This window comes from Coffea arabica, chromosome 2e (genome assembly GCF_036785885.1).
Source record: "Coffea arabica cultivar ET-39 chromosome 2e, Coffea Arabica ET-39 HiFi, whole genome shotgun sequence".
Lineage (NCBI taxonomy): Eukaryota > Viridiplantae > Streptophyta > Magnoliopsida > Gentianales > Rubiaceae > Coffea > Coffea arabica.
Window position 1 is genome coordinate 3,803,570 of NC_092313.1, and position 23,652 is coordinate 3,827,221.

The 23,652-nt window shown below is 38.1% G+C and overlaps 3 protein-coding genes across 10 annotated transcripts; 2 read left to right on the plus strand and 1 right to left on the minus strand.

Annotated features, from left to right (window-relative positions):
• Nucleotides 1-564: 564 nt before the first annotated feature.
• On the plus strand, nt 565-6,914 carry LOC140036513 (lipid droplet phospholipase 1-like). 4 transcript variants are annotated; one of them, XM_072078209.1, is made up of 11 exons: nt 565-996; nt 1,081-1,231; nt 2,059-2,126; nt 2,324-2,394; nt 2,500-2,742; nt 3,960-4,123; nt 4,219-4,301; nt 4,379-4,431; nt 4,522-4,642; nt 5,420-5,517; nt 6,393-6,914. In XM_072078209.1, exons 2-11 carry the CDS (start codon nt 1,083-1,085, stop codon nt 6,462-6,464), a joined length of 1,122 nt encoding a protein of 373 aa, XP_071934310.1. In that variant the 5' UTR covers nt 565-996; nt 1,081-1,082; the 3' UTR covers nt 6,465-6,914. The 4 variants fall into 4 exon arrangements, with proteins under 4 accessions (XP_071934310.1, XP_071934309.1, XP_071934312.1 ...); XM_072078208.1 differs by having other exon boundaries at nt 566-1,231; XM_072078210.1 differs by having other exon boundaries at nt 568-1,231; nt 4,246-4,301.
• Nucleotides 6,915-7,684: 770 nt separating this feature from the next.
• LOC113725205 (ATP-dependent 6-phosphofructokinase 4, chloroplastic) lies at nt 7,685-14,800 on the plus strand. Of its 5 annotated transcripts, XM_072078204.1 has the most exons (15): nt 7,723-8,451; nt 9,062-9,108; nt 9,203-9,242; nt 9,321-9,383; nt 9,468-9,605; nt 9,828-9,986; nt 10,064-10,117; nt 10,202-10,270; nt 11,223-11,273; nt 11,658-11,787; nt 11,872-11,912; nt 12,503-12,727; nt 13,263-13,311; nt 13,973-14,127; nt 14,341-14,800. In XM_072078204.1, exons 1-15 carry the CDS (start codon nt 8,164-8,166, stop codon nt 14,506-14,508), a joined length of 1,677 nt encoding a protein of 558 aa, XP_071934305.1. In that variant the 5' UTR covers nt 7,723-8,163; the 3' UTR covers nt 14,509-14,800. The 5 variants fall into 5 exon arrangements, with proteins under 5 accessions (XP_027104023.2, XP_071934307.1, XP_071934305.1 ...); XM_027248222.2 differs by lacking the exon at nt 11,223-11,273 and having other exon boundaries at nt 7,685-8,451; XM_072078206.1 differs by lacking the exon at nt 11,872-11,912 and having other exon boundaries at nt 7,721-8,451; nt 12,522-12,727.
• A 2,525-nt stretch (nt 14,801-17,325) lies between these two features.
• On the minus strand, nt 17,326-18,398 carry LOC113725206 (ethylene-responsive transcription factor ERF106). The gene has a single exon (XM_027248224.2). It carries the CDS (start codon nt 18,117-18,119, stop codon nt 17,427-17,429), a length of 693 nt encoding a protein of 230 aa, XP_027104025.2. The 5' UTR covers nt 18,120-18,398; the 3' UTR covers nt 17,326-17,426.
• Between the last annotated feature and the right edge of the window lie 5,254 nt (nt 18,399-23,652).

A 23,652-nucleotide genomic window follows, 5' to 3' on the forward strand; every position in this document is an offset into this window, starting at 1 on the left:
TAGTGAGTACCATTTAAGGAGAAGCAATTAAGCTTCGCTTACATTAAACAGCGCCATTAATTTGATAACGTGCTTGTAGTAATTACCACTAATCCTCCAAAGGTGTAGTAACAACCTTTTCATTTTCATCCCAAGGTCATATTATTCTTTTTTGCTGCAACTATTCTACAGGGAGGGACATTTGTATAACCTAAATTATATTATTCTACAGGAAGAGGGAGTTTAAAGAAATTGTATAAGAAATTAGTGTTCTGACATATTTTTTGAATTTTTTTTTATTAAAGATGGTGTTCAAACTCGGGACTTATAGTCTAAAAAAAGATTTAATCCCTTTTTGGTGGCTACTGAACTAAAACTCAGTTGTTTCCAAGATCATATTAAATTCTTGTTTTTATTTAAATTTAGGATTTTCAACTTCAAATATAAAAGTTACCTAACTAAGAATGTTTTTCCCCTTTCCATTTCTGAAAATATTTTATATTCCAAATCATAAATGTCCCAAAAGAAAAGGACAGAATATTTTTTTAAAAAAGTCGGTTTTAGAATATGCAGGCTTCCCTTGCTTTCAAGCGCAAGCATACTGTACCTTGTAAGTAGGCAATTCGTTCGTCACTGTATCAACCACCAACTGTAAAAGCTTTAAATGGGGGTGGGGTAACTTAGCCTTATTAATTACACCGGAGCTCAAATAGTACCCCCCGGGAAAGGGATGTCGTAGATTTGCCGCCACGTCATATCTCTAAGAAGGTCTTTCTCCTCCGTCCACTCTCAGGCAAGCTCAAGCCCGCTGCGAAATTACCCCTAACCAAATTGAAAGGATACAAGAGAGAGAGAGAGAGAGATCTCGACGCTCTGCGCTTTCTAACACAATCGTTTTCCGGTGGAAGCTTTCAAAAGAAAAAAGCAAGGAATACAACAGAAACTGAATGCTCCGTTTGCTTTTTCTTTCAATATCAGTTTACTAACTGATGAATTGATTGAAATTTACAAAATTAGGTTTGGTTAATAAACGTCAAATGAGTAGTCAGTCACCTTGACTGAGTGGAATTAACGAAATAACTATTAATTTTGATTTGTAAGAAATGGACAAAATCGAAAACGGAAGAGTGGAGAACACCGGCGTTTGCTCAACGCCGACGGCCAACGGAGGAGAAGATGTTTATAGCTGCAAAGGATCCGATGCTTCTTCCGCTGATCATCTTGTTATAATGGTCCACGGAATTCTTGGAAGGTAATAATGATGCTTTGTTTTTTTTTTTTTTTTTTTTTTTTTGGACATATTGCTGTGAATTTCAGTTTCCTGTCAAGTAAATGAATCTTACCGTAGCATGAAATTTGATGGAGTTGGGGAGTCAAGAATTTTTTTGGTAAAATGTTCATTGCTGCATAGTTGTTTGCTTAGCAGCAATCTTCTGAATTTAAATTTTCCAATCATGATTAACTTTCTGATCCCCAGTATCACTTCTTTGTGATGAGAGTCTAGGTTATGCATATTATAGGTATAGGACATATGTGCTTTTCTATTATCTCTTTTCTTCTTTTTTTTTTTTTTGTTTTGTGTTTTTGGGGGGGGGGGGGGGGGGGGGCGTCAAGGGCAGAACGATGTCTGCAGTTGGTTATTGCTTGAAGTCCGCTTGCTTTTTCTGTTAGAAAAAGATGAAATGTGCATTGAACTGAAGGAGCCAAAATTGACTGACTGCTATCATAAAATCCTGCTGCTTGTTAGTGGATGCAGTGATCAGATATGGTGAGAAGAAAGTGATGAGAGAATTTTACCTTCAAAAGAAAAAAAAAAAAAGGAAGAAGCTCTGGGTACATGTCTACTTGTATTCCGCATGCAAAGTATGTCTTGGAACCATGTTTCACCTATATGAATATTTGGTGTAGACAACTGAAATGGTTATTGACTGAACCAGAGCATTCCTCTGGTTTAGCTTTTGACTACTGTTTCAGTAAATGAAGTGAAAGGATCTCACTGGGAATTGAATTTCTATTCCCACTCTAGTGAAAAACCTTGCCACTGATGGTTTATGTTCGGGATGTTGTCTTTTGTTGCAGTGCTTCTGATTGGAAGTTTGCAGCTGAGCAATTTGTCAGGATGCTTCCTGATAAAGTTTTTGTTCACTGTAAGTAGCCTACTAAATGTAGCCATATTTTCTATTGTGAGTGGTGTGGGATGCAATATTCTTTATCAGACTTTGTTGGCAACTAGTTTATGTTGTCATATGTACTGTCTACACCTGCTATTGGAAGTTTACCTCCGTGCGTTTGTCTGGGTTTGTATTTGGAGCATGTTTATAACCTGATATAATTTACAAAGCAGGTAGTGAAAAGAATATGGCTGCCCTGACATTGGATGGTGTGGATGTGATGGGTGAGAGATTAAGTGAAGAGGTTTGGCTCTCTTCTCCTTGTATACATCAATAAATTATAATTTGTGAAAAGATATGCTTGTGTCTTCTACAAAACTTTTGTTATTGACACAGATAAAATATGTAGGTTCTGGATGTGATTAAGCGAAAGCCAGATATGCGAAAAATTTCTTTTGTTGCGCATTCTGTGGGTGGTTTAGTGGCGAGATATACCATTGGTAGATTGTATAGACCTCCGAGCAAGGGAAATCCAGAATACTCGTCATCTAATTCCAGTGCAGAAGAGTCAAAGGCTACAATAGCTGGTCTTGAACCAGTAAATTTCATCACTTTTGCGACTCCTCATCTTGGGTCAAGGGGTAATAAACAGGTATTTGTTCTACTCCCAACTCTTGACTGGTAAGTTTCTATAGCTATTTTTGGTTATTAGCATAGATTTCCCTCTTATGCTGTGCATTTACAGATTTGACTCACAGGGAATAATCAAGGCTGGAAAATACACATAATATAGCTAAGTGAATATTGTTGACTGCAGAAATTACCTTCATTTGACAATTTGGATAATCTAGGGACTTTCCTCTATCATGGTGTTTTTAGCCTGATGACAGGTTTCATTTTTCAGCTTGATGCCAGTGTGTTTTTGTATATATTTTTTTAAGGTTCTTTTAGAACTCCTCAGAGCTTGGCATTTCTGTCGAATTCTAAGAGATTCTATTTAGTTATCTTCTGGCTAAGTCATGGACCTGGCTTGAGAAAGAGAAAAATGAGGAAAAAGTGATTATACATGACCACCCACCATAGGTTGGATAAGGATATAGGTGTCATTTGAGTGAGTTTATTGATTGGTACTTCTTGTTTAAGCATATCTCCTTTCTGGTGGTCACATTGACTAATCTTTATCTCCATAGTTCTCTAGGTTTTTTATACCTTCAGGCCTTTTGGTTGGTTGTGATCCAATATTTTGCCTACTCTCTCCATCGGTTACATGACTTTGTAACCTGGCAACCTATGATTTTGTTGGTTCCTCGAGTAAACCCCCCACGTCCCCACAGCCCCCGCCAACCCCCCCCCCCCCCCCCCAACAAAAAAAAACCAAAAAAAAATGCAAGAAAGAAGAAGAAGAATTGAGACCTGGCTAGATTTTGTTATGCCTAATGAATTGCCTAGTTGTCTGATACCTCTTGTATTCTGTAAAAAGGTCCATAGGTTAGAGTGAAAAATGAGGTGGTACTCATTCACTTACATATTGCTAGCCGCAGAAAATCTGTGTTCTTTCAGGTTTATTGTTAATTCATGTCTTTGTGGTACTTGTTTAGTTTACATTGGAAAGAATCTTATGTTATTTGCTGCCTTTTAGTCGAAAATGGCACAGTATTTGGATTTGGTAAGTGATCATATGTCATTCTGGCTGAAGGATGGATATTGATGTTTAGAGCAGAGCCTTTGCTTATGTTATGTTATTTGATCTTCTTGGTTTCAGTTTCCATGTATTCTTATCACCTCAACTGGTATGCTAAAGCTGATATAAAAAAGAATATGCCATTTTTGATGCGGATTGTTCTGTTTCTCCAACTGCTCTGGTTTCAGGTGCCATTTCTCTTTGGCGTGCCTGCCTTTGAGAAAGCTGCTGGCTTATTTATTCACTGGATTTTTAGGAGAACAGGCCGTCACCTTTTCCTTACAGATCATGTGGATGGCAAACCTCCATTACTAAAACGTCTGGTGGAAGATGATGGTGACTGCCATTTCATGTATGTTTTCCAGAATCTTACCATATAACATACAACCAGCTCATATCCCTAGCTTATGGACAGACATGTATGTTTTTGTTGTACGTGCAACTTAGCAATGAGCTGCATGTTAATATTTTCAGGTCTGCCTTGCAAGCATTCAAACGCCGAGTGGCATATTCTAATGTTGGCTATGACCGTATCCTATCAGATTGTTGATTTTCTCTTCTAGTTTTTGCTCACCTTGATTTTATTCCTTCACAAACTGTTGCTTAGATATTGTCGGCTGGAGGACATCATCGATTAGGCGTCATAATGAACTACCAAAGGTAGTCTCTTTTGCTTGTGTAATGGCATTATGATCATATTTGCTTTCTTTTCATCACCGTATGATTATCTGAGTATCTTATGGCTTGTAGTGGGAGGATTCAATCAACGAAAAATATCCTCACATTGTGTATGAAGAACGCTGCAAGGCCTGTGATGGTGAGCAGTGTGACTCAGTTTTGGTGGAAGATGATGGTTTGGATGAGATAGAAGGTTTGTGATCAGCATGATTGTGGCAAATGTTTTATTTTTGATTTTTTTAAATATATAGCTTGATGTTTGGCTAACCCTAAGGACTTCATAGTTCTGCTTGCTTATTGGATATCCTGGTATTATTGTGCTTATAGTCAACTCTTTCTGTTCATACTATCTGTTTGATGATTGACAGCACCGGTCAATACTAACCTCGCAATGAATTTGCTAATGAAGGAAACGATCCAAGCATATTTTGGGGTTTTGGTTTCTGTATTATATTCATATTCTTGATGTTTCTGATTTGTGTTGCTCTTCATGTAACAAATACTTTGCGTACGTAACTTCTTAATTTTGTAGAGTGCGATGCTTTTATTTTTCTTCTTTGCTCTATCAATGAATTAAAGTAGATAATAACTACAGAATCATTGTGGGAACTACCTCATGTATAGTGTGCAAAGTTCTTTTATGTTTGCCTTACTTCAGACCATTAGAGGGACTTAATTATCCATAACACCCTTCATCTTTAAAAGGAGAAAATTTTTCTCAACCATCTAAAAGAACTTGTGTTTGATTTATTGGAATACTATTTTCCAATAAAAGGAAGTACTCAGAACAAAATTGCTGACAGATTGGCATGTGGCAACAGCTTTAGTGATCAACTCATTTGAAAATACCAAATTCAAGTTACTTTTTGCACTTTTTACTTCATGAGGATACTGTGAAGCGTTTCTTAAAATCTCTTTAGTAACTTGCAGTCTGTTATGGTGAGCTGTTTTCTATTTGGTGTTGATGCAGGGGAAATGGTGACAGGGCTATCTCGTGTGTCATGGGAGAAAGTGGATGTCAGCTTCCATAGCAGCAGGATGAGATTTGCTGCCCATAGTGTTATTCAGGTCTCTCTCTTCCCCCCCCACCCCCCCCCCCCCCCCCCCAAAAACAAAAAAAAAAAAGCAAAAGGGAAAAGGCAGAGGCTGAAAAGAGACAGTTGTTGGTGGCTTCTAGGCATAGTTTGATGTTGGCACTTGGATGTGAACTATTTGTTTGATTCTGTTGGGCAAGTTCCGAAGTCTGTTCTTGCATTGCAGTGTTGTGGAGCCAATGTTGCTTTTGCTCCGGCATCCAGCTCTTCCTTGACCTTGCTCAGAATTTTTACTTAATAATCTTGATTTCTCTCTTTCGAACATATTATTTCTTCCTGCCTCTTCTTCAAGATACTTTATTATATCATTTCTTGCATTACTTGTGTGCATGGACATTTTTTACTCCAAAATGTCTCAAGTTTTTTTTTTTTGGCTTGATGCTGACTGCTAGTGAAGCAGTATTAACTTACTGCAAGGGAATGTTTATTGTGGTTCCTGAAAATTTGAGCCTAATTTTAGAATTTCCTACTAATCAAAGGGGCTGTGTTATTAGCTGGTACTGTCATTGCTGGCATATGTACTTGAAGGGATATCTTTGTAGCAGAGGCAGCCTAAAGTTAACCATGACCACCTTTTTTATGTCTTTTGTACCTGAAAAAGAGAAAGAACCATTGTCTTACCATCCAGAGAACAACTTAAATATATTGACCTTTTCTCATCAACATATTAGAGCATTTTAAATTTGTGCTCAATTGAATTGGAGCCTTTAAATTGTTGCAGTATTCACCCATCATTTCTTCCTTCCTTTTGCTTACCAGCTTTTTTCGGTTGCCTTGGCCCTTAAAGTACTGTTGTTACCTAACAATATGTATCAGCTAATTGGATGCTTGTGACTGAATATCTTGCAGGTGAAATACCACTACATGCATACAGAAGGCGCAGACGTTATACGGCATATGATCGATCATTTTCTTCTATAGAAGCCAGTTAAGTTTCTGTGAATGGATCAAAGCTGAGAATTCTCAGTTATGTTGTAGAGTTAAAATAGAAGCCGGAGATTTATTGTTCTCCTCGAAAAAGCATATTCAGTTGCATGCATTGGGATCCTTGCTCGATGAATGTTCGTTGAGCTATATATCATTGCCTTGGTTGCTGGCTGAAAGGAGCTCCTAGGTATCGACGTCTAAACCACATGATTACGCCTGCTAGTGGTGACAGGCTGACAGCTAAGAGAGCTGTGCTTCAGAAAATTTATTCATTTACAGTACAGTATAATGTATTCATAGTGCGGACAGTGTTAAATAAATGAGAATGTTGCCATCCGTACCAAGGATCGTGCAAAAACACCCCCTTGTCTGTGCTGGTCTAACGGGAACATTTCATGATGCGGAGTGTAAATGTATCGATATCATCACCCCGTGCTTCCTTCATGATCCTTTAATGGTCCAAAGTAGTACGGTTTTACTTGTCTTGCTATCGAACTCATAGTTTATGCCATGCAGGATATTGTGACTGGAATTAGTGTGCTTTGGGCATTACAACAGGCATATAAAAGATTGAAGCCAAACACAAGTTGCTGCTAAATTGCTGCTCTTGTAAGTGGCAGCTCCATGATGGTGAACCTCTCTCTGGGCAACGGATAACATGGTGTGTAGAGAAAATCGATCTTAAAAGAAATAAAAGGAAAAGGAACTAGAAGAGAAAAGCTGATTTTTAACACGAAAATTTGTTATATTTCGCACTTTGGATGCATGAAGGAATTCATTTTATGCATAGAAGGCTCATTGATTGTACTTGTAGGCAAGAAATTGAAAATTCTTGTGTATTTCACGAATTCTCTTAGTCCAAAAGCTAATTTTTGTGCCTTACTTTTATTTTTTATTTAAAAGTGGTAAAGACTGCAATGCAATTTGTTAGTCCTAGTTTAAGAACTCTACAAAGTGTCTGGTACAATTCCGAGATGAGGATATAAGAATGGTGGTTGATGAGTGGGAACGGCGAGAGGTCGGCTAGGTTGGGAGTTTAGGACAGAAAAGAAGAAAAGAAGAAAAGAAGGGAAAAATTAAATTATGAGAAAAGAAGAAAATAGAAGGGAATTGTTTGGGAGTTACAAAGAACACGGGGAATGATTTTGGATGTGCAGCAGGTCATTAAATATTTGTTCAAGAACCTTTCTAAGGATAAATAAAATGGGTATTTTAAAAAATATTTAACACGCTTCTGCAGGTTTCCTCTCGTCTCTGCGCCCAAAAAGTTTTGGCCACTGCACAATTTGCATCCTTGTGCATCTTCCCATTTCCATTCTTTTCTGTCTTTCTAAAAAAAAACGATAAAAAAAAACTAGCAAATAATTGGAAATTGATTTTCTCGTCTTTCCCCTTCTTTTCTTTCTGTCCTAGCTCCTGAGCGCGTTTCCTCGAGGAAAAAGCAGTCCACATATCCTGCCTGCAGCGCCATCTCTGCTCCTAATAACGCCATCGTATCTCAACACGTATCCAATAGCAATTCAGCTGACAAACTCCCGCAAAGCAAGTCAGTCCTTCAAAACCGTTATTTACTATTTAAAAAAAAAAAAAAACTCTCCCCTTCTCGACCAACGAGTGGAAGAACTGCCTGCTGCCGGTTACAGGCCCCCATCCGAGGACCAGGAGCTCTACTGGCCCCAACACTTATTCGCCGATGGAGCTCTCTCTTTCTTCCTCTCTTCATTCGACTACTCCTGCATCCTTCTATCTCTCTACAAATTCAACTTCTCCTCCGCGCCAAAATCTCGGATTATTTTCCGCTGCGGCTTCTAATTTTTCCTCTAGAGTTCTTCTCAAATTCAATAAATCCTCGATTTTACGGCAACCACGCCCTGTAATAGTCAAAAGTCAGAGTTCCAGTGAGATCACGAATGACAATGACGATCACGGTTTTGTCCTCGAAGACGTTCCTCACCTCACCAGCTTCCTCCCTGATTTACCGGTAATTCTCCCCATCATATGCTTTGAATTGATTACCGCAATACTTCTCTAAATTACCGTTTTATACTGAGTAGTGTTTTCTTGTGAAGTTAATTTAGCAAAGTAGGGGGCGATCATGACTGTTACTTATTTAGCAAGAGCATGACTTGTGATTGTTGCTGGACGCAAGGTCGTGGTAAATACCTGACAAAAAGCTCTGTCTAGCTCTTTTACGGGTGGTCTAAGGTGGTGGAGGATTAATCACTTGAATTTCCGAAACGAAGTTAATTTCGGTTTTGACTTTCTTTTTATTATTGTTCAGTCTGTAATTATCATTAACTTCAAAGTTCCGCACTAAATTCATATTCTGGTTACCAGATAAATGCATTGTAACCAAAAAGGTAAAAAGAGAGATCTAGAATCCTTTTCAAGAGCTTTCAACTGCTTGTTTTATTATTTTATTTAAAAATGTATAATTTGTAAACTATGCCTTTTGAGCCGTATTTCTTGCGGGAAATGTATACAATCTCCTAGTAATGATCTTTCATGTTGAAACACTGGGTTGTTTTCAGCAACGAACTAGTTCACCATGAATTGACTTGATTCTTGATTTTTTTTTTCTTTTTTTGCAGCCGTATCCCAATCCACTGAAATATAGCCAAGCTTATGCTATTGTCAAGTAAGTTTAACATTCTCAAATATTTTCTTTCTATTTATCACATCTAAAGTGAAAAGTTTTGTCATGTTGATGCACACCAATTTTGTCCTTTCAGGAATACATTTGTCAGCCCAGAGGATGTGGTTGCTCAGCAAGTAAGTCAAATTTTTAGCAGCCTTTTTTTTTTTCCAATCAACTATTTAGATTTAGCAGTTACCTCGTTTTGCCTTCAGATTGTTGTTCAGAAGGGCAGTCCTAGAGGCATACATTTTCGACGTGCAGGTCCTCGAGAAAAGGTACGTGTTTGTTGCTTCCTGTTGATTACCTTTCACAAGAGTGATCTTTTGATAGATGTGGTCTTAACTATCTTTTCATTTCAGGTTTACTTCAAGCCGGAGCAAGTGCATGCTTGTATTGTGACATGTGGGGGTTTATGTCCAGGAATCAATACAGTGATCCGTGAGATAGTATGTGGTTTGCACAATATGTATGGTGTTGATGACGTACTTGGTATCCAGGTAAGTTTCAGGAAAGCAAAGCCCCATTCGTTCTCTATCCCTTAACATGCAATCAGTAATTCGCATTTTCTCCTTTTGCAACAATGCTGAGCTGTGTAGATGTACCACAAAAAGATGCAATCCTCGCTAGGAATTATATTAAGATCTCTATTAGCCAGCCTCTTTCATATAGAAGTGAAAATTCTATCTGTTTACACAGCCTAATTCTGTTGAAGTGTACAGGGAGGGTATAGGGGATTTTACTCTCAGAACACTATTAAGTTGACACCAAAACTTGTCAATGACATCCATAAACGTGGTGGTACCTTTCTCCAAACTTCAAGGGGAGGTCATGATACCAAGAAGATAGTTGATAACATTCAAGATCGTGGAATAAATCAGGTGAATGTTTTACCTTTAGATAATAGTTAACTCTTTAACCATAGTTTTTGTCACTATGATCTCTCCCTGGGTTGCAGGTGTACATAATTGGGGGGGATGGCACTCATAAAGGAGCAGCTGCAATTTCCAAGGTCCTTATGCCAAACTTGCTTGCAAACATCCATCTTTTCTGTTTAATCTCGTTGGCTTGATGCTGACTTGCTTGTTTTGTCAAGGAAGTTGAAAAACGAGGGCTGCAGGTGGCAGTAGTTGGAATCCCCAAAACAATAGATAATGATATTGCTGTGAGTGCTGTAATCCAACTTTTGACACTATGGCCTTTTGATGCTTTTCTCTCCTTCAAACTTCATTTTGATGTTCTGTTTCTAAGCTAGGTGTGCAGTTGTTCTTTTCGGCTACAGGGTTGACATTGACATTTACTAGACTCATCTGGCATTATATGTTTATGTGGTACTTGAGATTGGGGCAAATCTTTTGCATCAATGCTAAAATTACTCAATTTCAATCACTGCAGAAGATTAGTAGGAAAAGGGGTCTGAATCCATGAATGATGGAATTCCCATCCTTGAGGAAAGTTTAAATTTGGTGAGATCATTATAAGATGTCAATTGAAGCTATATTAAGTTGTTTATGTAAAGTTAGTTTTTGGACTACATTATAAGAGTTGTTCTTTCAAGAGATAGGACACTTGAGCTTCACACTGTATTTTCAAGACATTAAAGTCCTAATCCTTCTACTCCACCTATTGCACTGACGGTGGCAGTTGAATTTAATATTTTCTGTTGTAGGTAGTGGCTTGAATAGTCAGCTACTTACAATTGAAGATATAGAATGTGGGCTTGTTAAGGTAGCAAGAAGCATGTTGATGATGCAGATTTTTTAATAGAGGAATTGTGTTGTGGCAAGCATTTTTGGTGAAGGACATTTTTGCACGCTGCACATTTAGGCATCAGAACACACGCATGTTGGTGGTGCAATGATAATCAATCAAATCCTACTGAAATTGGTGAAATGATTGACCAGCTTATCTTGTTTATGTGATTTTTCCCACTTAGTTTTTGTAACTGTTTTTCATTTAAAATTTGATTGATTTTGATGATTTAGGAGTTAAGTATTTTGTTTCATATGAAATTTGTGGGAAGAACTTGTGGAATCTGTTTTTGGCATTTCATTTTTCAGATTTTTAATAACTTGTGCAAGTATTCCAAGGAATAAAAATTTTGAGCTGCTGATCAGGACCTCTTGCAAAATCATTTTTGGTTGACCCAGGTACTAGTTGGCTGGCAGGTAAACTGATTGGTTTCCCTAGAAAAAATTGGACATAGCATACAAAGTTTTTAGTATATTCATTTTTGTTATCAGTTGCTAATCATAGTAGCTCTGATTAATTGGAGCTGAGAACATGCATTTTAATTTGCCTAAGTGAAAGTGTGATAACTTAGTCCACATCTTGGTTGTAAGCTTTTCAATCAGTTTGTCGGCCAATATTGACTTGTTGAAAGGTTTCTTTATTCTTGCAAAAATCCCTGTTGTTTATTGTTCTTATGTCACTATTCAGTTCGAATTCAGATCTTGTGAAAGGACTACTTCAGTTTGCATCTGAATTTGAAAGGACTTGTCATTTTGGTGTTGTAGTAAACTTCAAGGGATGACATTTCTATACTGATTTAGGTGATAGACAAATCTTTTGGCTTTGATACTGCCGTTGAGGAGGCTCAAAGGGCCATCAATGCTGCACACGTGGAGGCTGAGTGTGTGGCAAATGGAGTTGGAATAGTAAAGCTCATGGGTAGATATAGTGGTAAGCAGACTGTTTAGTTTTTTTTTTTTTTTGGTGTCTGAACTTAGAAGTTCAGCTCAAAGTATACTTGCTTGCACTTTGCAGGGTTCATTGCTATGTTTGCAACTTTGGCAAGCAGAGATGTGGTAAGACTTAGAGTGGTGATCAGTTCATGTTTAACCATTTCAATTTGCACTTACTTTAAACTAATCATAGTGTTTTTGATACAATTATCATTCCAATTTGGAAACTTTTGCTATAACCTTTTGGGGTGGGCCTAAGTTGTCATCTGATGGCAAGACTAAAGAATTGGAGTTGTAACAAACTTTGTACGTTAGACATTTGGATCCCTCTGTTTGCGGCAATTTGACTAGTTTCCTCCTACGTGTTAGACAATTTTCTCATCACCATGTACTGCAACTCTGACTGTGTTTTTCATGCAATAACTTCCTCGTGGAAAAAGCTAATATTTATCTTAATTCTAAAAAATAAATCATGAAAAAGAAGTCATGCACACTTGTTACAGAAAATTTGATTATCCAGAAATGATGTAAAATTATAAAATGTAATGGATTTTTCTCCTTATTATGACAAACAATTTACTTACGTGAATTTATAGTTAGTGTAGACTTAAAGGAGTTGGTCTCAATTGTCCTGTTGTGAAGTAGTTATATGTCTTGTTTGATTTTAGATGACAAGCCCAATGACATTTCAAGTGGAATGTTGATTGTGACAGGACTGTTGTTTGATTCCAGAGTCCCCATTCTATTTGGAAGGCCAGGGTGGGCTATTGGAATATGTTGAACAGCGTCTTAAAGAAAACGGACATGTGCTGATTGTGTTGGCAGAGGGTGCAGGACAAGAATATGTTTCACAGAGTGCGCAGGCTGTTAATGGGACAGATGCATCTGGAAATCGGCTACTTTTGGATGTTGGTCTTTGGTTGACACAAGAAGTAAAGGTACTGAGAATGTTTCTTTTTCCCTTCTTCCCTGTCCTGATATTAAGAAGTCTGCCCTTTGACAGGCATGAGGCTTTTCAATCTTGGCAGGCTATGGACTTCCATTCTTATCAAGTGTTTCTGTCTAGAACCAAAACTTTGTCACTGTATGATATGTGCGCGTTTTTTGTTCAAGCATTTCTCTTCAGTGTAAAAGTGTTTTTTTTTTTTTATTTCAATATATTTTCTTGTGCACTGAAATTTTGTTTTAAATCTTGAATACATCTATTGCTACTTGAGAGATTTTCTTACCAGAAAAGTAAATTACTTGAAGTTCTTAGAATTATTTCCAGAAAGCATATTGTTTTTTCTGGGGGAGCTCTTGCTGCAAGCACTTTCTAATGTATCATCTATATGAGGTGCTCTTCCTTTGCTTGTTTCTTGCAATGCCATTTGTGCCACGGGAGGATGTTTGTTTAGTATCTTTTCTGTGTGACATTGTTACTGGCAACCATCTTGCATTTCTTGACGGTTCTGGTAATTTCTTATGTAACAGGATCATTTTACGAACGTCCGGAAAATGGAAATAAACCTGAAATATATTGGTACTTTCAAAGCCCTACACTTTTATCTTGAATTTGTTGTATTAGCTTCTGTTTGAGACAATTTCTTGTTTTTATTTTGTTATTTGACCTTGTACCTAATCATTACTAGCAACTGCCTCTGTAGTTCTTCAGTAACATTCGTGGATACTAGGCTATGACTTCTTCATTTGAGTAACAACTGCTACTGCAAAATGGAGGAAACATGATTGTTTCTTCTATTTCTTCTATCCTCAAAAAGTTACTGGTAACGAGTCAATTAACAGTAATAAATTACCAGAAATAATCATATCAAGTTTCCAGAAATTAAAATCAGCAGAACTACCAAGTTTTTCCTTTATCATTCTTTTGTCACAAAGCCTACTCAGCCTAGTGACTTCTTGAGAAGATATCAGAATCTGGGCCAGTTATTATTTTGATGTTAAAGCATTTACTCATTTGTAGTGGGTGATTTAATTAACATCGTTGAGGATGTTATCCAAAAACAATAAACATGCCATTTTCCAAATAAAGAGATAGCGCTGTGTGTTCTATCACATATCCAGTCCTGCATTATTTCTTTGTCAACCAAAGTGATTTTCACAGCAAGTCCCAACTCCTCTTTTGGAAGCATATCAATAGCAGTATCATTTGAGTACTCGTTTTGTGTAACCTTTGTCTGCAGATCCTACCTACATGATTCGGGCTATTCCAAGCAATGCCTATGATAATATCTACTGCACACTCCTCGCTCAAAGTGCTGTTCATGGAACCATGGCTGGATATACAGGTTTCACTGTTGGACCAGTAAACAGCAGACATGCGTACATTCCAATTAATGTAAGCGCTTTTCTGGATTGTTTACGTTAAGTTTCAAAGCAATCTATATTCATAAGCATGCTTGTGCAGTTCTACTTTGTTGAATCTCGAACAAGCAGTTCATTTAATGAGGTCCAATATGTTGAATTTATCTATGGGAATGAAATAATTGCAAAAACAAACTTATAACAAAATTTCATTTCTATTACTTACTATCTGCTATTGGGAGCACAGCGGGTGACAGAGAAAACGAACACTGTCAGGTTGACGGACAGGATGTGGGCCCGACTTCTTGCATCCACTAATCAACCTAGCTTCCTGCAAAAGTGTGAAATTGTGCGAGAACGAGCTGATAAAGAAACTATGGAGGTAATTGATGACATGAGGATTACTTCTATCTAGACTGTCAGTCTTCTGTCGGCGCCTGCATTAAGAGAAGTGTTAAGCACAGCAAGCGTCTTAGGTCCACGGACTCTTGTATATTTGGAAAGAGTTATTCTTTGCAATTTGAGCAGGGCTGTGTATGCTGACAACGTTAATCTTGCTCTCATTGGTCGGATGAGAATTTCCATTTGCATTTATCCCAGACGCTTATTGTACCTATTATTTTGAATTGGCTGATAAAGCTTAGCAATATTTTTTGACTCTTATGATGAGCAGTTCTTCTATGAGATCTACTCAACATGCTTATTCATGTTCGAACGTTTAGACAGGCAAGTCCAGTTTTGGCTTGCTTGTTAGATTTGCCAGGATGACTACAAAGGCTCACCACTCTTATTGTACCATGTCAGCTGCCCTGGTTTATCCTAGAGAGAAACCGGACGAGAGTCAGGTCTCATCGGAATTCTTGTCAAACTTTGATGACGACAGAAAATATTAAGCACAGAATGATCTCTATCGCTAGTTGTCATTCATAAATGATGGGTGCCATGGCAATCTGGATATGGTCATCGCATAGAAGAGCTTGTCAGCTGGTCCTAGAGGTCCCCTTGCTTTGTGCAAGTAGATCAATAGGTTCTTTTTGTCGTAAGCGGTTTGGGGGTCACAACAAGTGTAGAGGTTAGCCTGGTCATTTAACTTCCCGTGTCACTGCTTCTTATCTGCGGTCTACGAGGCCAAACAAGCGTCAACTTCCAATGGGGTCAAGTTGCATTACCCCAATAAAACGTTCCAGGTCAGGAACTAGTACTATCTATTAAGACTTGTAAATATATGTTCGACTTAGAAACTGATATTTTGGTTTGTTATTACTATCTGTGTCGTTTTATGAGGGAAGAACGATATCTGACTAAAGCTGCATAGTAATGGAAGTTGAAGACTGAGCATGAAAGGCAGGTATGTGTTTTGTGGCATATTATGCTTGACTTGTATATCAGCTTTTTTCTCGATTTGTGTATGTGATCCGTTAATTCGTTGAATGAGAAATGAGGTTCCATTCCTTGCAATGAAATTAAAAACAGGTTCAGGGAGCACTCTGTATCTACCTTTGTCGGTTAATTTATTACAGGCGCGTGCCTTACCCTGCATCATGTCTTTTTTCTTCAAAATTCTCTCGTCGTAACTCATGACATATTTCATGTGCATTAAAAAAAAAGAAGAAGAAAACGTTAATGAGAAGGATCAGGTTCCATCTCAATCCGTCTACAGCTCACATTTTAGCTGCAAAAGAGGATTTTAATAAAGCAGCGTTAGTCTTGTACAAGTTGGAAAAGCGTTAGTTAGCCTTGTACGAGTTGGAAAAGTTGCTGCATGATGTCACGTACAAGTAGGAAGGTTGCTTAATCTTGTGTTTTTTTCTTCTGGAAAACCTCCAAAATTCAAACTGCTTCGGCTCTGAAATCAACCCGAGTTGGCATAACAAAAAATTATACTTCCTCCGTCCCGTTTTATTAGTCTTGATTTTTTTTTTCATACAGATTAAGAAAGTGTAATTAATTTGGTTGAAAACATAAATTTAGATTAATAATTTCCTAAAATACCCTTATGCTAATCACGAAGAGTGCCAATTAATATCAGTTACAGCTAATGGTGCCAATAAATATCAGTTACCGCCAATAGTGCACCCTGATTGTTTCAATTACTGTCAATAGTGCCAATAAATAACAAAGATAGACTTTTCATTTATCTATGTATTGGAAATGCTCAATGTATTCAATGTAGTGGGTTAGTATTTAATAACAATGTATTAATAACAAGATATTTAATAAAGGTATTTTAGATAATTTGAAAGATTACTACATTCCTTAATGGGAAAGTGGACTACAATTTGGGACAGACGAAAAAGGAAAACAAGACTAACAAAACGGGACGGAGGGAGTAATCGATTTTGTTCGGCCTTATTCCTCTTGAATTACGTCCAGAGCAAAAAGTAGACGATCGTTATAGCAAGATTGCTCGAATTGAATGAAGAAAATAATGCTAAATAGAATAGGTTTTCTTTCTGACTTTTATTTCGTTGTCGAGATAAGAAGGGTGCAACACGTAAAATCAAATACATTGTTGAGATTAATTTCTACGCACTGTGAGTTGAAAACTACATTAGACAACATAACAACGAGACTTATCCTTATAGTCTTTAGCTTGCATCATTTTTGCATCTCCCTCAATTTTTTCCTTTCTTTTTTTTAGGGTTAAAACTTATAAGCCCGCACCATCTTTCGTTCTTCTCTCTCGTCTTTAATTTGATTGGATTTGACCCGGCAGCTCATGTCCATTAAATTTGTTACGGATAGAAGAAATAGACGTTCGATTAAGGAAAGGGGCAGAAGATTAAATGATGGAACTCTCACATTGACACAGGACATTCTGACGACTCTTGCTCTATTTAAAGCACGGTAACAAGAGTCAACATGAGAGAAGGGTAAGAATCTTACCTCCCACCAAAATTTGTTACAATATGTGACGATTTTCATTGATCAGTTTCGATGGAGTTTCTACTCACATAAAATCCCCTCCCCCTCGTCCTAGAATAGGCTAACTTAGATTATAGGAATTCTATCGTATCGATTAAAAAAAAAAAAAAAAAAAACAAGAGTCAACATGAATTTTGTGTGAATTTGTATTTACCACCGTACCCTTATGAAATTCTCTCTTTTTTTCGGGGGGCTAATCTAATCTATGTATTTAATCACGCGGGACTGCCACCGCATGATGATTGAACATGCATGAGGTAAAAATAATAGCGTGATTTTACGAACGAGTGCCACTGGCACTTGAATATTTACCGCAATACTTCTGCGAAAGATTTTTTATTTTTTTGACATTGACAGATTAAAACGTGAAAGTGCTTTACAAATGCCACTCCACAAACGGCAACACCATCAAGTTTCAGAAACTTGATGATGTCCATGATCCACCGCCACACTAGACTCTCTTCTACTTTTCCGGCGAGAGTTTACCGGCGGGGAAGACTTTCCGGCTTCCAAAGGGAAGTTGAGGATGGCCTTTCTTCCTCTCATCTTGAACGCTGCAGAGTCATAGGCTTTTGCAGCGTCCATGGCGGTGTCAAACGTCCCCAACCAGACCCGGGATCCCTTGCGGACCGGGTCTCGGATCTCCGCGGCATACTTTCCCCAGGGCCTCCTCCTTACCCCTCTGTAATGCCTGCCGTCTCGAACTCCGCCGGACCCATTTCCAAACGGGTCGGACTTTACCGAGGCAGAAGCGGGCCTGAAGGGATTTTCTGAGTATGGACTGCCCGAAACGGGCTCGAGTTTGAGGATGGTGGGTTCCGTTTCGAAATCGAAGAAATCGGGCTCGAGTTTGAGGTGACGAGAAACGGGGGTGTCGGGCTGTTTTGGGGGGTCTGAAATGAAAGAGCTGGAATCCGACTCGGAAGTTGTTGGGTCGGGCTTTCCGGAGCTGATTGTGGTTTTATTATGATCATCGTCGTTGCAGACATCTGCGAAACAAAGGCTAAGGTTGTTAAGAAAAGATTCCGTATCATTAGAAGTGAAGTCTCCCAGCAGATGCTGTCTTATGAGCTCCAAAGTTGTTGACTCGTCCGCCGACATCACTCGCTGATACGGATAAGTGATCACCCACCCACCCACCTTTCGGAGTTTTGGAGCTGTTCGCCTTCGCCTGTGTTTTTTTTTTTTTTACCACTGCTGCAATCTGGTTGCCAGTGGTGGTTCGTAGCAGTATGATAATAGTGTGGGAGCAAAAGAAGAGTAGCGGGTGCTGGTTTATATAGCAAGCGGACACGGGCATGTAAATATGTAACGTTTGTAATGTGTATGGTGGGGGCGTAGGACTTTTGACACCCAATTTAGTAGTATGGGATCAATTTGTGGGGTCGGGATTGCTGGGAGACATTCACCAATGTGGTTGGTTACTGCACGGTATTGTATTGTGAATTGTGAAATGTTCTAATTTCACACACAACTTTCCTTCAAAATAGCTTCTTGAGGTTAACCTTTTTTTTTTGTTTTTGTTTTTGGAGAGACATGCATGATTAATATTAACTTTGTCAATTGCTTCTTTGCCTGCAGTATCCATAAGTGCTCAACAAACGATGTGATGTGTGAACTAATTGATTTGGGTCTTCCTGAAATTAGCTATTTCCAGCTATTATTGATTTGATCAAGTAATTGTAAATATTACAATAAAAAAATATTATATTACAATGGTCAAAAGAAAAAGATGGAAACAATTTTATCACAACGGTCAAAAGTCGGTGGTGGGATGCCGCTGCCGCGAAACAACAGTTCCCGCGATTATTTAAGATTAATAGTAGGACTCGGAGTATATAAATTGGACGAAGGAAGAAGATATGCTAAAGCTGAAATTGATGGCGGGATGTTGCTATTAGCAAACCGGCGGTGATGGCCCCAGGCAGAGATCTTTGTAGATGAGGAGGAGGAGGAATGCAACTTGCGAGTTGCGAGTGAGTTGCATCAAACCAACAGAGGCACTTTAAAATCTCCGCCGGCGCCGGGGAGATGAGTCCCTTCTCCTAATCTCTTCTTGTCAAGTGGGGAGGCATTTGGATTTGGTGCGGGCCCGACGGCGCCTATTATGAAGTATGAACCCGGTGGCTTTTTTCCTGTTGAACCCCTTTGTTTGGATATCTCATAATTTACGCAATTATTATTTTGTTCCGCTCGAGAAAATTTTGTACCGATAGTACACTGCACTATTATGTCGTCTTTTACGTACGTTCATTTCATCCGTTGTTTTCCTCTCAAAATATCTTTGAAAAATGAGCACTGCAGAATTGAATCCTCCCCTCCAGTCCAGAGTTCATTTTTGTCAAAGATGGATATGTCAAGGCTTTTCCTTCAGATTTAGGTTCCCACTCGCGAGGGACGACAAATTTACTACAATTCCATTCCAATTACTACTTCAACAGCTTCCAAATTCTTATACCCAACCACATTTGTTTCGTCCTAACTAAATCACATGTTATATTCTAATGCTTGGCTCTCCATTTCTAACTAAAGGAGTTCATTTCAAAATTGTTGGATTTGTACTTCACCGTACACTCTTTGGATTAGCGTGGCCTTCATACAAATAAATTAAACCCCGAGCCCATTACTCCGATCGGATTAACATCAAGTGCTTGCCGGCCGAAAATATTTCTCTCGGAGTTACATTCATTAAATACATGATTAGAACATTCCACTGTGTTTCGGTAGTTCCCAGACATGACCTCTATTCAGGCTATAAATTGTCTAGTACTGAAATACCAACCAATCAAATTAATATTATTAATTTTTTTTTTTTTTTTTTTTTTTGGTGAAAGGAGCACTGAACATTATAGTAAAAGCAATCGTTTGTCAAAAGAATCTGCCAGGTTCCCATGACGACATCTTCTGCTTGACTAAACCAAATCACAAATAAAAATCAGGAGAATGCTAACAACAAGACTTGTTTATTTGAACAGGAGAAAGGGGAGCCACATGTGGTGATTGACTTTTGTTGCTGAGAAAAAAAGAAATTGGGAGCCTGTGGATGGTGTGTGCGTGCGAGCTAGCGTGGTTCTTGCATCACTGCATCGCATATTTACAGAGATCTCATGGTCAACGGCGTTATCTCATTCTCCTTCTCCAAATATGGTAATGCTAATCCGTCTTGAATGAATCTGGGCTTTGCTCTGCCTGTCCATATCGAATCCAACAGTACGAGCATGACAGATCAATACCCAGATAAAGATATGCCGTTTATTCTCCGATCCCCCCACTTCCTTCATTCCTGTAGCGGGTAGCCAGCCAGTCGGAAAGAGGATAGGATAGAATCTGAAAGCCACACAAATGCATTGTGCATTGTACAATATCACAATCATGTATACTGGAGTGGAGTAGTACATGAGAATCAATCGGAAGTGTTGGTATTTGTTCATTACACCTGGAAGTTTAACCTTCGTAGTAAAACATTTACTACTTCCCAACACCTGCCGGGCACCTACCCAGCTAGTTTTGAAGTCATATGCTACTGTAGTATTTTACGTATGGTATTAGTGCTATATTTATTGGGGGGTGCCATTTATTGGCTACAAGAAAATTATGCGACGGGACTCTTTTCAGAGCTGTCTGGCTTTATCAAAAGCAACGGAGTTTTCCGGGTTCGAATTCACCGGTTTTGGTCTGGCAGTGTAAATGCTTCTGGTTCTGGGGCCCCAGAAACAGCAGGGATCCCATCCCAATTCCCAACCTTGCACAAGACAAGAGGTCTTCTTCAAATGAGCTGCACAGACGCAAGGATGGAAAAGTCGACTTGTGTCTTGTTCTGTAATTCTATTGAAGGCAAACAAACGAATGATAGAGAGACACTTGGTGAACCTGAAACAACCAACTGCGTAATAGGCCTTCCAATTCCCAAGTTGCAGTATATTGTCGTCTTGGTGCACTGAATTGCGCATAGTGAGAGGCCAACGTTACCATCTTTCAATGACCCACGGCATTGAAATTCTTGAACCCCCAAAAGAAAAATAAAAATCATACTGTACTACACTTGCATGAGCAGAATACTAGTAGAGTATCATGCAATTGCTTTCACAATTGTCCGGAGCCAATTTACAAATAATTTACTGATAGTTGTTCTTGAAGTCAAATCACAGGTTGGTCCTCTTGCCTGTCAATCAAAACCTGAAATGAAATAACACCTATTAAAATCCCTCAAAAAAAAGTTCAAATTTACGTGGTGGTTCAAACATCAGTTTATTTAGTACATGATGGCTTCCTGGATTTGTTAACACAAAAGTCACGCGGCAAAAACTTCTTCTCTGAACATTTTAACCAAGTCATGGAACTTTAATTAGTATCACACAATGAAGGAAGAGTCCAAGAACGAAACACCGCAGGCTAAATGTTCAGAGAAAAAGTTTCCACTCCATGATTTTTTGTACTAATAAATGGTATTAGAAACTTAAATTCAAGAATTTAATCTTGGGGTATTTGTCGTCATTGTGACAAGGAGAGCATAAAATTTCTGATAGAGATTGTGGTGGAGTATTCAAATATTAGAAAATTGAACCATGAGGTCGGGTTTGGGGTACTCATTCATTTATTGATAATTAGGAAAAAGTGATCTTAATTGAACGGAGGTTTAAAAAGAGTGACCCTATCCTATCCTATCGATACTTGTGTGGGCATTGATTATGGATGGTTCAAATTGTTGATTATGGTTGTTTCCACCGTAGAATTCAATCAAGGTACAAGGAAGTCAAGAAATCCAAGTGGGAAGGAAATTATTTGTTGTTATTGATGTTATTAGTGGGGTGGATAAATTTGAGGAGGATTAGCAGCAAAATTGTATGCAAATTACAAGTCTCATCCATCCTCAACTCATGAAGAAGGTGATGATGGGTACTAATTACACATCAGCTATCCTGCAAACAGAAAGTTATTATTCGAGATGGAATTGGAATTGAGTACAGTGAAAAACTTGATGTGAGAGAGGTAATGTTGGAAGAATTAAATCAAAGCATATTAGAATTTTAGTAATTTTAAATTAAACTATTATTAGTATCAATATTGGTTTACAAACCTAAAATCTTGCGGTATTGGACTTAGAATAGATTTTAGGTTTATAACAATAAAACTTACTAAGAAGTGAGATAGTTTTGCTTCTACATAAATGGCCCGGTCCATGCGCTGTTCGATGTACTTCGCTCTTGGTTGACTACGTGTAACTGAAACAGTTCACAGCTAAAGTAAACTGCTGATCCAAAAAACCAACTGAGAAAAAAAAAACCAAATGATTTCTCTTTTTGGGTTTGTTTGGATAGGGTATTATTTGAAATATTATTTAGAATAATTACTGTAGCACTTTTTGTGATGTGATGTATGTGAGATAAAAAGGTGATTGGGAATATAAAAATGTGGGTTGGAAAATATGTTTATGATACAAGCGAAATATTATTTGGGATAAGTTTTGTATTCAAACACTCCCACTAGTATTATCCACTCCTAAGATTTTATTATAGTGAGAGCTTCCTTCTTTTCTGCAGTTTTCCTAATGAGAGTTTCTTCTTTCCTAAAGTTTCTAGCGATAGTTTTTTTATTTTATTCCTTTTTCTTTGTTAGATCCCATTCTTTTCAAAATCTGTTTGTCGGATCTGAAATTTTTGGAAGAAGAAATGCATAGACGGTCTCTTGGTTCAAAGAGATTGACATTGTCTAGAATATGTTGAAAATTTACTATTTAATATTTTTGATTTTCTCAAATGTGATGCATCCGTCCGGATCTGTGGTTGGTACGTTTGACGTATTTTCTGCCATTAGTGTAGTGTAGATAAAAAACTGTTAGGTCCGAAGATTTGCTTAATCCATACATGAAGAAGTAAATGAGTAATAATGTAATAGTGCGGAAGTTTTGCAGTTGAAAAACTCAATCGATAATGTCGTTTTCCATCCAAAACTAACGTTGTTGTCCGCCATGTCCAAGTTGCACTTGCGAGAAATTAATATCGTCGTTATCCTCCCATGTCCAAATTGCAAGTTGCGAAGGTCACGGGCATGAACTTGGGTGCAACTTGGGGATGAATAATTAATGAATTGGGACTTGGGGATCTGTAAGCGAATCGATAGCTGTGTGCGTTGGCGTCGGGTGGACTCAGCTCTCAACTGCTACATCCGTTCATCCCTCACTTGTAGAAAATTCTGTAAGATCTATATGCTCCGACAACGATAGATGCGTATTTCTTACATGCTTTTTTTTTTCCTTTTTTACTATGCCACCGTTGATATGTTGCATCGGGGAGGTCAAACCGATGAAAATTCAGAAATTGTAGGTAATCATTTTGAAACGTTTGTTCATGACAATACATCACTCATTGCATTAATCAACTTGAACTTCAAAAGTGCTGAATTGCTGGTTTTGTCTTTTGGCCTTTTCTTTTTCGTGGTTTAGCAATAATTAATCGCAATTGTAGACAAAAATTCCACTTCATTTCGAGTACTCCTAAGTCCTACTCTCACGAAAGAAAAGAATTCCGAACGCGATTTCATTATATGTAATTCGCGAATAGTCAAGTTGTACTAATACTAATACAAATTGGTTCAATTGATAAGCATGGATCAGTTTTTTACAAAAAAAAAAATC